The sequence below is a fragment of the Phaseolus vulgaris genome, chromosome 5 (genome assembly GCF_051622355.1).
Source record: "Phaseolus vulgaris cultivar YP4 chromosome 5, ASM5162235v1, whole genome shotgun sequence".
In the NCBI taxonomy this organism is placed as follows: Eukaryota; Viridiplantae; Streptophyta; class Magnoliopsida; order Fabales; family Fabaceae; genus Phaseolus; species Phaseolus vulgaris.
In genome coordinates this window covers 7,885,897-7,899,641 of record NC_143502.1, presented here as the reverse complement: position 1 = coordinate 7,899,641, position 13,745 = coordinate 7,885,897, and the positions used below count along the sequence as shown (strand labels likewise).

The 13,745-nt window shown below is 33.1% G+C and overlaps 2 protein-coding genes across 3 annotated transcripts; both read left to right on the top strand.

Moving 5' to 3' along the window:
- Positions 1 to 235: 235 nt before the first annotated feature.
- On the top strand, positions 236 to 1,317 carry LOC137835057 (protein CYSTEINE-RICH TRANSMEMBRANE MODULE 9). Its single transcript, XM_068643394.2, has 3 exons — positions 236 to 458; positions 876 to 1,032; positions 1,110 to 1,317. The coding sequence occupies exons 1-3, from the start codon at positions 425 to 427 to the stop codon at positions 1,153 to 1,155; spliced, it is 237 nt and encodes a 78-aa protein (XP_068499495.1). The 5' UTR covers positions 236 to 424; the 3' UTR covers positions 1,156 to 1,317.
- A 6,651-nt stretch (positions 1,318 to 7,968) lies between these two features.
- LOC137835054 (eukaryotic translation initiation factor 2 subunit gamma) lies at positions 7,969 to 13,149 on the top strand. 2 transcript variants are annotated; one of them, XM_068643390.1, is made up of 9 exons: positions 7,969 to 8,123; positions 9,250 to 9,418; positions 9,686 to 9,747; positions 10,143 to 10,255; positions 10,338 to 10,440; positions 11,469 to 11,696; positions 11,775 to 11,993; positions 12,218 to 12,478; positions 12,612 to 13,149. In XM_068643390.1, exons 2-9 carry the CDS (start codon positions 9,313 to 9,315, stop codon positions 12,918 to 12,920), a joined length of 1,401 nt encoding a protein of 466 aa, XP_068499491.1. In that variant the 5' UTR covers positions 7,969 to 8,123; positions 9,250 to 9,312; the 3' UTR covers positions 12,921 to 13,149. The 2 variants fall into 2 exon arrangements, with proteins under 2 accessions (XP_068499491.1, XP_068499492.1); XM_068643391.2 differs by having other exon boundaries at positions 8,003 to 8,123; positions 9,217 to 9,418.
- Positions 13,150 to 13,745: the final 596 nt, after the last annotated feature.

The following is a 13,745-nucleotide window of genomic DNA, read 5'->3' as shown; positions in this document are numbered from 1 at the left end:
TTTTTAAAATCATATTAAGTCTGTAAAATACTAATATAAATCATACAAGATAAGTTCAAATATATTTAGGAAAAACATTCAATCTTAGTCCAAAAATTCATCCGACGGCTCCATCCACATCTAGAAAGTAGTTATTAAATGCAGCATGTCACGCGCGTTACTTCGCGTGCCAAACACACAATGCAGCTTTCTTAGAAACTTCAAATTCAAACACGTCTTTTTTCTTTCTCCCTCTGAACGCGTTTGTCCCACACGTCAATGAACGCGCACGAAATCTTCAACTGCGTTAAGATTCATACTCCTAGCCCAATAAACCTTTATATATATCTCATTTGCTTCCTTAGTTTTCATCACATACCATTCGTTCTTCTCTTCATTCTGAAAGCAGAAAAAACCTGAAAAACAACAAAACTTCATCAACATCATGAATCACTTCAGCAGCCACCAAGAAACCCCTGGTAAGTTCTTGTGAATTCAACACTGGTTTGGTTTGATATCTAGCATCAACTAGAGATAAGAATACTCATTGTATATAAGTGGGTGCAAATTTTACTACTCGTTTTATGGGGTTGAATTGGGTTTAAAGTCCACTTTATAATATGGTATCAAAGTCGTTTCGAGTTTATCCTAACAAGTGTTTGTTGGGTCTATTGTGTTACTTGCTATCGGGCGATCACCCATAATATGTTGTCCCAAACACTCAGACCGTTATCAAACCACCTATAATATGTTGTCCCACGCAATGTACTCTCAACATGAAAGAATGTCATTTTATGGAGTTGAGTTAGGCTTAAAGTGTACTTAGTAATATGTTTTGAAATATGATTTTTTTTTTCTTGATAAAGTTTGATGATATGATTTTTATTTTGCTGCAGTATCATATGCACCACAGGGTCAGGTGTATTCTTCAACTCCATATGTGACTGCCCCACCCCCTATGGGTTATCCCTCTAAGGATGGTTCTGTAGGGTACCCTCAACAAAGGGTTCCAGAGGAAACCACAAGCAGGGGTGATGGCTTCTGGAAGGGATGGTAAGTCCTATTAAATTCACTTCTTCTTTTCATAACATTCAATAAACTTTGCTTAATTTTACTTTCTTTTCCTGCAGTTGTGCTGCTTTATGTTGCTGCTGGGTCCTGGATTGTTGCTTCTGATTGAATCACGTCATAGATTTGTGCCTAATACCAGATTCTTTCTTTTTTTCTATTATTTGTATTCTATTCTTTGTAGTGCTACAAGAATAAGGATCAGTTTCTGTTCCTTTATTGTACTTTTGAATGTTGTCTTTGAAAATTTATGAATTTTATGGTTAGTAATTTTTACGGCTCTCAGAAACCCTTGACTATTATTAAATTTTAATTGCTCTTGTCCTAACAAAATTATAATTGCGTGATTCTATAATTCTATTTTCAATTTAGTCAATTAAGTTTTTCTATTGTCATAACAATGTTATTTTAGTCTTTAATATATTTTAATTATACAATTTTAATTTATATATATATTATTAAGAATTTAATTAGAATATGTTCGCCCTAAAGATATCTAGGAATCTTTAACGAGAAGTGATAAAAGTGTATTATTATTTTTTCCTAAGAAAGCGTGTGAGTACTTATAAGTGTTAAAAGGATTAATAACAACTTCTTTTTGGATAGTGGTAGTGTTGATACTGGTTAACATATTGTGGGATAAGGACGTATTTTTTGGGTTATTTATTGTTCATATTTTTTAAAATTTTAAGCTAGGATGAGAGGATAAGTGATTGGTTAAGAATCAACATCTTATTATTATGTGATGTGTATATTTGATATTTTTCTAGATATAAAGATATTGTCTCATGTACTGCATTATTTTTATTTGAAGTTAACTTTGTTCATGATTATTGAACATCAATTGGACACAATTAGTTCGGTTGTTACATAACCTCTCCAAATTTAAGTCTTGAAGTGAATAGTTTTGATCAAACCCTCTGGTCATGATGAGTTCATACTATATACATAATTCTCCATATTCAAGTTAAGGCAAAGAATATTAAGTTATATGATCGTATCTCATTTAGCAACTATAAGTTTGAACAACACACAATCTCCTAGACTCAAGTCATGAAGCGAAGAGCTTTCATCTTAGATCCACATATAAGGCAATTTGATCGAATACTTGATTGCTTGAACCAGAAAAAATAAATTATTGTTCCTTGAAACAACGTGATGCTTCAAATATTATTTCATTACATAAAATTTTTTTCGTGAGAGGTAATGATGGTGCTTAATAAATGTTTTTTATTAGCGCTCAAAAACCTTTCTCTTTGTTGCTAAGTTCATGATAGACGATCTGAGTATTTATAACATATTTTCATTAGACGATATGGTAAGACTTGTTAAGTTTATAAAAAAATTCAGATTGGATGTCTTACTTGATTCTAACAATGATTTGTAGAGTTGCAGTGTATAGAGTAGACTCTTCGAGTGTCTACAAGTTTGTTCATGTTAGATGGTTTGACAAACATGTTTAACGAGTAATAAATTTTGTTTATAATTATTAAACAAAATCTTTAGAATTCATATATCTATTAAAAACGCATTCAATCAAAGAGATTTTATGTCCAAAAATAAAAATATTTGAACTAGCATAATGACTCTGTTCATCCTTGTTTCTTGTATATCTTTAAAATTCATCTTTTTCTAAACAAATTTGTCTAAATAAATATTGCGAATGTTTTGTTTAAGATATTGCAAATATCTCTTAAATCTTTTACAAACAAAAACATTTAGAAACACTGGAAATTTTTAATACTCGATTTTTGGTATCACAAAATAAGAAAAAGATTTTCAGATTATGTTTTGATTTGTTTTTATTAACTTATATTTTGAATATTTTAGAATTAGTTTTTAAAAAAAATTTGAAGCATAAATAAATTAAAAGATTGTAAGTCTAAGCTTTCTATTTTAAGCGCCTAGCACAAAAAAATATGAAGATATTGTAAAATTCATAATTAACCAATTCAATTTAGGTATCAAATGACATACTCAAAAAACTAAATAAAGAGATTAAAGGCAAAGAATGAAAGAAAGGAAAGCCAAACATCTCCAAACATAGATAAATGTGAAGTTATTAGATATATTTGTGAACCCAAAACAATAATCATCACTAAGGCTAAAGACATAAAAAAAACTTACTTGGTGTTCTCACCAACTAACCTGGATCGGACCTTGGTAGTGGACTCTGGGCTTGGATTTTTTTTTTTTTTTTTTGCTGTTACTACTTTAAGATGCTAATAACTCACAGTGAGGGGAGTTTCACCTGTTGATTACACTCTGACAATCAAATCAGTGAAAGCATATAACTATCAGTATCTGAATATAAAGTATTTATATGAGTGTAGTATCGCAAGATTGAACTTACCTTTGTTTAGGGTCTCAAGCCCCTTTTACAGTATTCGTAGACCTTCCTTCAGAAGTTTAACAAACATAAAGATATTTTGTTAATATATCTCTTTAACTGTTTATTTTCGTTGAGATTTATAATAATATTTGTGCTTAACTAATTCAGTTATTTTTTATATTTTTTAATTTAATTATCTTTTCAATATAAGCTTCCAATTGTCTAGGCTAACCTCCTGACGTATCATTAGACTTACCATTTATCTTGGACTGAGCTAGGTATCTCCCCAAATTAACCTGACCAGCCAAGTTAACATACTTAAGTGCTCGGGTCGGAGCCCCGAGCACATCTGACCAGTACACTTGAGATGAACTTCTTTAGATTCTAAGAGTTCATGAAGTTCACTTGTAAGACAAAGAACAAAATGACGCGATAATAGTAGTAGAAAACGGACTACAAGCCAAATTTTCTTCAAGACAAACGATCACCAACCGAAGAGAAAATAAAGGAAATATATCTATATAGGAATCAAATTATTCAACTAACGATGAAGTCTCCCTCATATCCAAAAGGTTGAAGCAATTGCTTAAAAGAAGAAGGAAAAGAAAAAAAAAAGCTCATATAGGTAGAAGGATCAGAATCTGCATAGGACATTGTCTACTTCGAGTGCAATAACCATGGACACATGAGAAATGAATGTCTCAAGCTAAGAAGAAAGCATGGATCAAACAAGAAACTTTCGATGGCTAATTGAGAATACTCAAACTCAGGATCAAATTTTAGCACAAAAGAACATGCCAACCTCTGTCTTATGACAAATATAGAAGATGTACCATTTAAATACGATTTTTATCTTGATATTGCATCTGACCCATTGTTCGTTTGACAAAGATGATAATAATGATATATCTTTTAAGGATCTCCTTAATAGTAGCAACTCTATTTCTAAAAAATATCTTGAGCTCAACCAAAAATTTAAAGTTTTAAGTTTGAAAATCATAAACTCAAGAGAGATCAAGTAACAACTAGTGAAAGAATATTATCTCCTAAACAAACATAAAAGAAAAAATGTTGAAAAATTAGAATTGTTGCAAAGATAAGAAAATGCGATAAATATGATTTTAAAAAATTTGCTAAGAGCTCTAAAGGTCTAAATCTTCTCTTTGCAAAATTGAGAGATGTAACTTTATATATGGATATGATGTGATAAAGGTAAAAGAAAAAAAATATATCTTTATGAAATCATTAGAAGTAATTGTTAGAACTGTGGAAAATCTGGACATATACCTGACAAATGTAGACATACAAAATAATTACAGACAACTAATAAGAAATGACCCAAAAGGATTTTGGTACCTAAAGAGCTGATAATTCTCATTGCAAATTTTTGTATGGAAAATATGAGAAACGAAGTCAGTTTCTAGATAATGACTGCTCATGACACAAGCACCAAGTCTATATTCCTAGATCTCCAAAATATAAAGGCAAAAAAGTAGCATTCGGTAGAGCCAAAAAAGGTAAGATAGCGGGTATTGGGTCAGTAGGAGTATGCTCTCTAGTCTATATTCAAAATATTTTATATGTAGAAGGAATAATATATCCAAATTTCTAAATATACATTTAAGGGGATTTCTTCCTACACAACATACTTTCAAAAATATCAAAATTATTCATTCTGAATTCTATAATCGAGAATACAAAATTTGTATTCTAGATTGTGCAATCCATAATTGAGAAGAAAGCATGGTTCAAACAAGAAACGTCTGATGGATAGTTGAGAACACTCAGACTCGAGATCAAATTCTAACAGATGAATATGCCAACCTCTGTCTTATGAAAGATATAAAAGTGGTACCAATGAAATCTGATTCTTATCTTGATATTGCATTTGACTCATTGTTTTCATCGTTTGAGGAAGATGAGAATAATGATATATCTTTTAAGGATCTCCTCAACAATTGTAACTATATTTCTAAAAAAATATCTTGTGCTAAAAAAAAATTAAAACTTTAAGTTTGGAAAAGGATAAACTCAAGAGGGATCAAGTTCCAACTAGTGAAAGAATATTATCTCTTAAACAGGCACAAAAGACAAATGCTGAAAAATTAGAACTGTTGCAAAAACAATAAACATATTATAAACATGATTTTCAAAAATTTGTTGACAACTCTAAGACTCTAAATATTCTCTTTGCAAAATAGAGACATACATATGAAAAGTTTGGATCTGGATATGATGTGATAAAGACAAAAGAAAAGACAAATATCTTTATGAAATCATTTGAAATTAATTGTCGAAATTATGGAAAATCTAGACATATACTTGACAAATGCAAACATAGAAAACAATTACAGTTAACTAATAAGGAGCCAAAAGGATTTATGTACCTAAATAGCTCATAGTTCCTATTTTAGATTTGTTGTATGGGAAAAGATTAGAAACAAAGTCAATTTCTAGATAATGATTGCTCACGAAACATGATGAGCACCAAGTCTTCATTCCTATAGCTCCAAAACATAAAGGTAAAAATGTAGTTATTGGTAAAGCCGATTAAGGTAAGATAACACGTATTAGGTCAATAGGAGTATGCTCTTTATTTTGTATTCAGAATATATTATATATAGAAGGACTAAAATATCCAAATTTCTAAATATACATTAAAGGGGATTTCTTCCTGCACCCCATTATTTCTTCCTACACCCTAATACTTTCAAAATTATAGAAATTATCCATTATGGATTCTACAATTTAGAATACAATTTTGTATTCTAGATTGTGCAATCCAAAATATAAATTTTTTATTTCATATTCACATCCCGGAATACAAGATTGCACCATTCATAATACAAATTTTCCATTCTGGAATTTTGTATTTCAAATTGCACATTCTAGAGTGCAAAATTTGTATTATGAAATTTATATTCTGAAATACCAAAAATCACAAATTTTAAATTTCAGATTTTATAATCTAGAAAGTCTCTGAATTTTATATTCCAAAATTAAGAAAACATTCAATGAAAATATCAAACATTAATTTCAATAATTTTTGAAATATAGAGATGTGAGAAAAAAAAATATGGAGTTGTAGGAAGAATTTCCCTACATTAAAGAGAGTTTCTTCCTGACCCCCATAATTTTTAAATTTCCCAAACTAGCCTTGGTCCTTTATTTGAAAAGGACATCGTGGATGAGTTGCTTTGCCACCGTTCTTCTTCTTTGTTCATCGGTGACACTGATGAAAACTCATTTTAGTTGCATAGAGTAAGAGGGAGGAGTAAGTTGCGTTGTCGAAGTGTTGATTAGCTTTTAGAGGTAAAAACTAAGTTTTTTTTAAGTGGTTGGGTAGTTATGGTGTTTTTAGGTTCCCAAAAATTGGAATTCGGGATTGTGCTGTAGATGGATCAATACGAAAGTGAAAATATAATCTATAAATTGGTTGTTCCATAAGTAAAACTTTATGTTTTCCGGATGAGGGGTGTTCCGGAACCAATTTGTTGACTTACTAATTGTTGTATCTAGAAGCAGTTTTTTAATCACGGATTGGTGGATCTAGAATGCATTTTTTTGTCTTACAGATTGGTGGATCCATAATGCATTTCAATCCAGATAACTTCTGAACACACTCATCTGGGAAATTTTTGGATCACTCAATCTAGGACTCTATTGCGGAATCACGATTCTGGAAAATAAAAACAATAGGGATGAGATGAAGAGACATCACCGAACCACCACCAAGTGAAACACGCCTCACGTTCTTGTGCGATAAGATGAAGTCACTGTGCACAGAGAAAGTCATAGAAATGTAGGTAATGTAGGTTTGTGGTGTGTGTAAGGAAGAAGAAGAAAGAGCGTGAGTAGTGTGTTTTAGGGTTTTTAGAAAGTAATAAGGATAATTTTGTCTTTGCATAACATTATGGGGAAACAGGAAGAAAAACGTAGAGCTATAGTAAGAAACTCCCTACATTAAAGGCAATTTCTTTGTGCACCTCCACAATGTTATGCAAAGACCAAACTGTCCCTATTACTTTTAAAAACCCTAAAATGCACTTGAACTGTATTTATTTTTTTTGCATTCTGGATTATGGAATCCAGACAAATTTTGGATTGGTACTTCCGGTAAAATTTCAGATCCACTAATCCGTAATTTAAAATATGCATTTCACATTCAAAAATCCATCATTCAAAAAAAGCATTCCGAATCCACCAATTCGTAACAAAAATATGCATTCTGTATTCAAAAATACATAATTCAAAAAAAAGCATTCCGGATCCACCAATCCGTAACAGAATTAGGCTTCCAGATTCAACAATCTGGAAATCAATAATTTATGAAAATTTTTCTACCGGAACACCCCTCATCCATAAAAAAGGATTCAATTTCGGATTGATGAATCTGTTGCACACTTCCAGATCCCAATTTCCAGTAACCATGGTGCCTTTTTCAAATAAAATGTCAAGGCCAGTTTCGGGATTTAGAAAATTGTGGGGGTGCAGGAAGATAAACGAAGGAGTGCAGAAGTAGAAGCCTACATTAAATTGTTGCAGCCCACATTAACAGCCCAAAATAATCTACTGGCCCAAGACCCAGTGGCTACATGTTTCTCTGAATGCGAAGGAAAACATGTTGTCGGAGCTTCCATTTTCGGAGAGAAAATCAATTTCGAAGGAGAATGCGATTTGGACTCTTTTTTCGAGGCCAAATTTAGTCACTCTCCACTCACCTACTCCTACACTCCACTAATCGGTAATTTCAATTTTTTTTTTCATTTTCTTATTTTATCACCCTAATTTTTTGTGGAATACTAGCATGCTTGAACATTCCGCAGTACCTTCCACACAGTGGTAAATTTCCTCTGTACTTTTTGTTCCTAAGAATTGTTCTGAATGAAAAGGGACGCAAAGATATGGTTGCTGCTTTAGTTGATAATTTTGTCTAAATTTATTGATTTCATTTGGAATTTTTGCTGCCTTGAGCTTCCTTTTCCTTGTATTATCTTTTTGTTATTTATACTGCTCTAAATGCTTCTATCATCCCAAAATTTTATAAGAAACTGCCCCTAATAGATATGGATACATAAGCCAGTAGGAGTGAATTAGTGCCTTATTGTTGGAAGGATCTGGGTAGTTTGAGTTGTTAACAATGGGCTATGAAGGTTATGGGTGAATGTGAAAAGAGTGTTATTAGTGGCTATTACATTTGGTCAATGAATTTTTTCAGAACATTAAAAGACTATTTGATGTCTTCTGTCAGTAAAACTGTGGTAGAATTGGAGCACATTGTTAGATGTTATTTGAAGCCATGATTTTGTCAAAAGTTTAAAATAGTGGTGATCAACTATGTTGTTGCGCAATGTGTTAATTGCTGCTGGTAATTGAAATTATGCAAAAGGAGAATTATATTGATTCATGTGTGTCTTGAAAAGACTTAAAATATGTTTGTAGTAAATTCGTCTTTACGCTCATTCTCAACCCGGCAATCTACTCATGTTTCTAGAAAAAAAGATTGTGTGAAGGAAAGTTTTACTTGTAGGGCTTTTCTACCTGAACTGAAAGCTGAACAATATATTCATAAATGCCCCAAATCTGAAGGGGTTTCTGTGTACCCATTTTGTTATATCAGAAAATTATACCAAAAAACGTAGAACAGTATTATTTTGTTTGGACACACTTTGAAATATTTCATTTTATTTGTTGAGAAAATAATGAATCTGCGTGAAGTATACATATTTTACCCGATGAGGGGTTGTGGTAGGATAAGACAGAAGAGAATTGGATTCTGTCTAATATATTACATACATATTTCAAGAAAAGTAAAGAAATGGAAGATTCTGATGCAGGTTTTTTGTCGTCCCATGATTATATACATGCAGATAATTTAGTTGTCAAGTCATAAATCAGTTTCACCACTTAAGATCCCATTGAAAGCTGCCAAAATGTCACGGAAGGGTTTGATGGAGCAAGACTTGAGTAAGTTGGATGTGACAAAGTTGCATCCACTTTCTCCAGAAGTCATATCTCGGCAAGCTACTATTAATATTGGTAATATTTTCGCACATTTTGTGATTTAGCACTTAGAATGTAATTAAAATGCACTGATGGTGCACAAGTTGTTAATATTATTATCCAATCATAGATTGCGATATTATGTAAAAAATATTTTAACAGTCATACATAGGGTGATTTTGTAATTGGTTGGCAGTGTAGAAATCTTTACATTGATTCCCCATGAAAATTAAACTGTGCAACTGAAGTTGTGTCAGCTTCTCTTCCATGACCATATTGATGTATTGAATTGCATCCTAACAGGCACTATTGGTCATGTGGCACATGGCAAGTCAACAGTTGTGAAAGCAATATCAGGTGTCCAGGTATTCCTTTGTCTTAGAACGTTTCTCTTTCTTACAAAGTGATTTAGGTTTAACTGAAAACTACAAAACCGGTTTATAAGGTTTATAAGGTGAGGATTGCTTGTAAAACTGGCTAGTGGGTTTCTTTCAATATGTATATTATAGTTTGTCATGGATAAATTCTATTTGTATTTGAAAGCCTGATTTGGGTTCTCTTGATTGGAAGTGGTTATCTCTTTCTAGAGGTTATATGGGGTTATTTAGCTGCATTTAGATCAATATTACCTTTTTTTTGTTCTTCTGTTTGAAAAAGCAGGATTACACATAAACATGCCATGTTGTATTGTTAACACACATTTCCCTTTATCTTTGGATATTTAAACTATTGACCTATTGTTCCCATGAATGTTGTGCAGACTGTGCGTTTCAAAAATGAGTTGGAGCGTAACATTACAATCAAGCTTGGGTATGCAAATGCAAAAATATACAAGTGTGAAGATGAACGGTGTTCAAGGCCTATGTGCTACAAGTGGGTGCTTGTTTTTACATTTGCATTATGATATCAGGTTACTTTAGCTTTTGGTGAGTTGATGATAAATTGTTTCTTACAGGGCTTATGGAAGTGGGAAAGAAGATAGTCCTATGTGTGACGTGCCAGGGTTTGAAAACAGCAAGATGAAATTGCTGAGACATGTTTCATTTGTGGATTGTCCGGTGAAGTCCTGGACTTGCATTATTATTTCGGACTGCTTAATGCATAATTTGATTAGATTTTATTTTAGCTATAATATTGGAGATACCTGCACATTTGGTCAGATATAATATTGAGACATGTTTACTTGTATACATCATTTCTCCTTGGCATATTTTCTCTCCTTAAATGGAAGGAATATGTGGGGTATCGTGTGTGTATGTGCATGAGGTATGCATGAATATACACAGAAAATGAAAATTTCTTAGGTGCTCTTAACGAGCAAGAGAAGGCTCTTGCTCTTTACTTATAGATGTATTCCCCCATCTGTATTAGTCATTACTGTTTGTAGTTACACTAATATTGCTATAGAAGTGGTAGTAGTATACATTCAATGTTATATAGTAAGATAACTGTGATGCTCAAGAAGCACAATAGGTACTGGTTTAGAATATTGAAAAATTGTGTTTATTGTAGAAATATAATGTGGCCACAAGAAGGGGATATATTGGTATGACTCATCAAGGAAAAATGACAAATTTTTAAAAGTGGTTTGGATTATGCAAAGAAAGTAATTGGAAGTACTGCTTATCAGAGTAGATCACGTTACATTCTTATTTTTTAGCCTTGTGAAAAGAGGTATAGGGAGACCAAGGACATTAATATAAGGGATCTCATGGTGAGTATCCTTGAGAATTTTTGTTTCTAACTGAGTCCAACAACATTGTGTGATCTATGTGACTGACCTTACTTAGTGGGACACAACTAAGGCTGTCGTTTGTTGATAGAAAACTGTTGTATTGGTGGCATTCAAGAGTTTTGGTTTGTTCCCTTTCTGAATTATTTTTTTCAAATCTAAATATATCCCTTGCTAATCTTCCATGAGCGCCTAAGATTTCTTCATATATATTTTTTGCTTTTACTCTTGGGTATCCTTTTTATAAGCAATGTAACTACAGGTCTTCAAACAAATGGATAAATCATTTAATATATATTTTAGTTTGTTTTTACATGTATGTGATATTTGTTTTTACTTTACCAATATCTGTAGGGACATGATATTCTCATGGCTACTATGCTTAATGGAGCTGCAATCATGGATGGAGCTTTACTACTCATAGCTGCTAATGAAAGCTGCCCACAACCACAAACCTCTGAGCACTTAGCTGCTGTGGAAATTATGCGTCTACAGCATATAATAATCCTTCAAAACAAGGTTGACTTGATTCAAGAAAATGTGGCAATCAATCAGCATGAAGCAATTTCAAAGTTTATACAGGTAAGTTTTCTTTTACACAAGTGAATTCCTTTTCAAAAACCTACATGAAAATTTCCCCCCTATTTTGTGACTTACCAGGGAACTGTTGCTGATGGTGCACCAGTAGTACCCATTTCAGCACAGTTAAAGTATAATATTGATGTTGTGTGCGAGTATATTGTGAAGAAGATCCCAATCCCTGAGAGGAACTTCGTTTCTCCTCCTAACATGATCGTAATCCGGTCATTTGATGTCAATAAACCTGGTTTTGAAGTTGATGAAATAAAAGGAGGTGTAGCTGGTGGAAGCATTCTGAGGGTAAGTCTATTGGTCAATTTCCCAGATCTTATACTTGATTTGCACTGTTGCATGACTTGCAGATATTAAAATCACTAATGATGTCTGAAATGCATAATTTATATATGTTTATTACTTACTATTTTTATTCCGAAGTCATTGAATGAAATAAACCTTGTCTGGTATTTTTGTGGCGTGGCTTAAAAGACCTCGGTCAGACTCACCTGACAAAGTTTTCTTTACAGGGTGTTTTGAAGGTGAATCAATTCATTGAAGTTCGACCTGGGATTGTTGTTAAAGATGAGAGTGGAAATATCCGGTGCACACCAATATACTCAAGAATAGTTTCATTGTATGCTGAACAAAATGAGCTTCAATTTGCTGTTCCTGGAGGCCTAATTGGTGTTGGGACAACAATGGATCCCACATTGACACGTGCTGATAGGTTGGTAGGTCAAGTTCTAGGAGAGGTTGGATCATTACCCGAGGTTTTTGTTGAACTCGAGGTAAGTTATTCGTAATTATTCATCTGTGCTTGCTGCCAGTAATGAGTTATCATCAAGTTTGAGATTTGCAATTCAATAGATGAGTTAAACTAAAAATCATTTTTTCTCAACGTTATCTGTATTGGTCTTGCAGGTAAACTTTTTCTTGCTTAGACGGCTTCTTGGGGTCAGAACAAAAGGGTCTGAGAGACAGGGGAAGGTATCGAAGCTGGCGAAAGGAGAGATGCTAATGTTGAACATAGGATCAATGTCAACGGGGGCTAGAGTAATTGCTGTGAAGAATGACTTGGCAAAGTTGCAACTTACATCCCCTGTGTGCACTAGCAAGGGTGAGAAGATAGCACTTAGTCGACGTGTGGAGAAGCATTGGCGTCTTATTGGATGGGGCCAAATCCAAGCAGGAGTCACCCTTGACGTCCCTCCTGCCCCCCATTTCAGTTGAACGCGGACAAGACACACCTGCACCGGCTATTAAAACCCTAGAACAATTTAGATATGTGGGAAAGGAGACAATTGTTGGGAACCATTTTTGTGAGGTGGCGAAGAAAACGTTTTGATTATTGTCTATTTTTGTTTTCACATTGGTATTGTTTTATTTTGCCCATGTACCTATTATTGAAGTTCAATGTGTTGGTCCTCCAGCACGTTATATGGAAGCAATGGCTGAAAAATACTGGACTCTGCTACTCATCATCAGATAATAGAATGTGCTTAGTATGGTGAATAGGTTTCTGAAGGTGTACGGATGCAATTCCGTACCTTTAGACCTGGGTCTTAACCTTTAGTTACAGTTATACTTGAGACATCAACATGCTAATCAATAGCATAATGGCTAAGCTGCAGTAGAGAGAATGTTTAAGTAAATTAATTATAAAGATTAAGACACGATCCAAGGTTATTTCTTCTAAATATGGTCCAAATCATGGGGTATTGTTCATTACTACATAATTGGTCTTGCCATGTGCTTATTAGGGGCACAAAAGCCATCTTGAAGTGTATGTGGTTCGTAAATGTTATAATTTTGATTGAAGAATTAACTTCGAACCCATGAGTTCAAAAGAAGTTTGGTTTGAAGGAGTAAGGGTGTATGTGTAGTAATTTGGTAAGGCCAAACAACATTCTCTTTTTGAGTAAGGTCAGCTCCACAAGCAAAGAGAAAAAAAGCTGGAAAATAATTCATGCTGTAATTTTTTTTTTTCAACTAATTTCAAATAGAGTTCCATGATACATTATAAATTAAAATGGAAATAAAGGGAAATTACAACAA

What these genes read in the sequence shown, in the direction of transcription:
- LOC137835057 (XM_068643394.2), top strand. Translation starts at nt 425, where the DNA reads ATGAATCACTTCAGCAGCCACCAAGAAACCCCTG. An exon ending in CAGCCACCAAGAAACCCCTG is followed by an intron (nt 459 to 875) that starts GTAAGTTCTTGT and finishes ATTTTGCTGCAG; the next exon opens with TATCATATGCACCACAGGGT. An exon ending in GATGGCTTCTGGAAGGGATG is followed by an intron (nt 1,033 to 1,109) that starts GTAAGTCCTATT and finishes CTTTTCCTGCAG; the next exon opens with TTGTGCTGCTTTATGTTGCT.
- LOC137835054 (XM_068643390.1), top strand. Translation starts at nt 9,313, where the DNA reads ATGTCACGGAAGGGTTTGATGGAGCAAGACTTGAGTAAGTTGGATGTG. An exon ending in TCAAGGCCTATGTGCTACAA is followed by an intron (nt 10,256 to 10,337) that starts GTGGGTGCTTGT and finishes TGTTTCTTACAG; the next exon opens with GGCTTATGGAAGTGGGAAAG. An exon ending in TTTCATTTGTGGATTGTCCG is followed by an intron (nt 10,441 to 11,468) that starts GTGAAGTCCTGG and finishes CAATATCTGTAG; the next exon opens with GGACATGATATTCTCATGGC.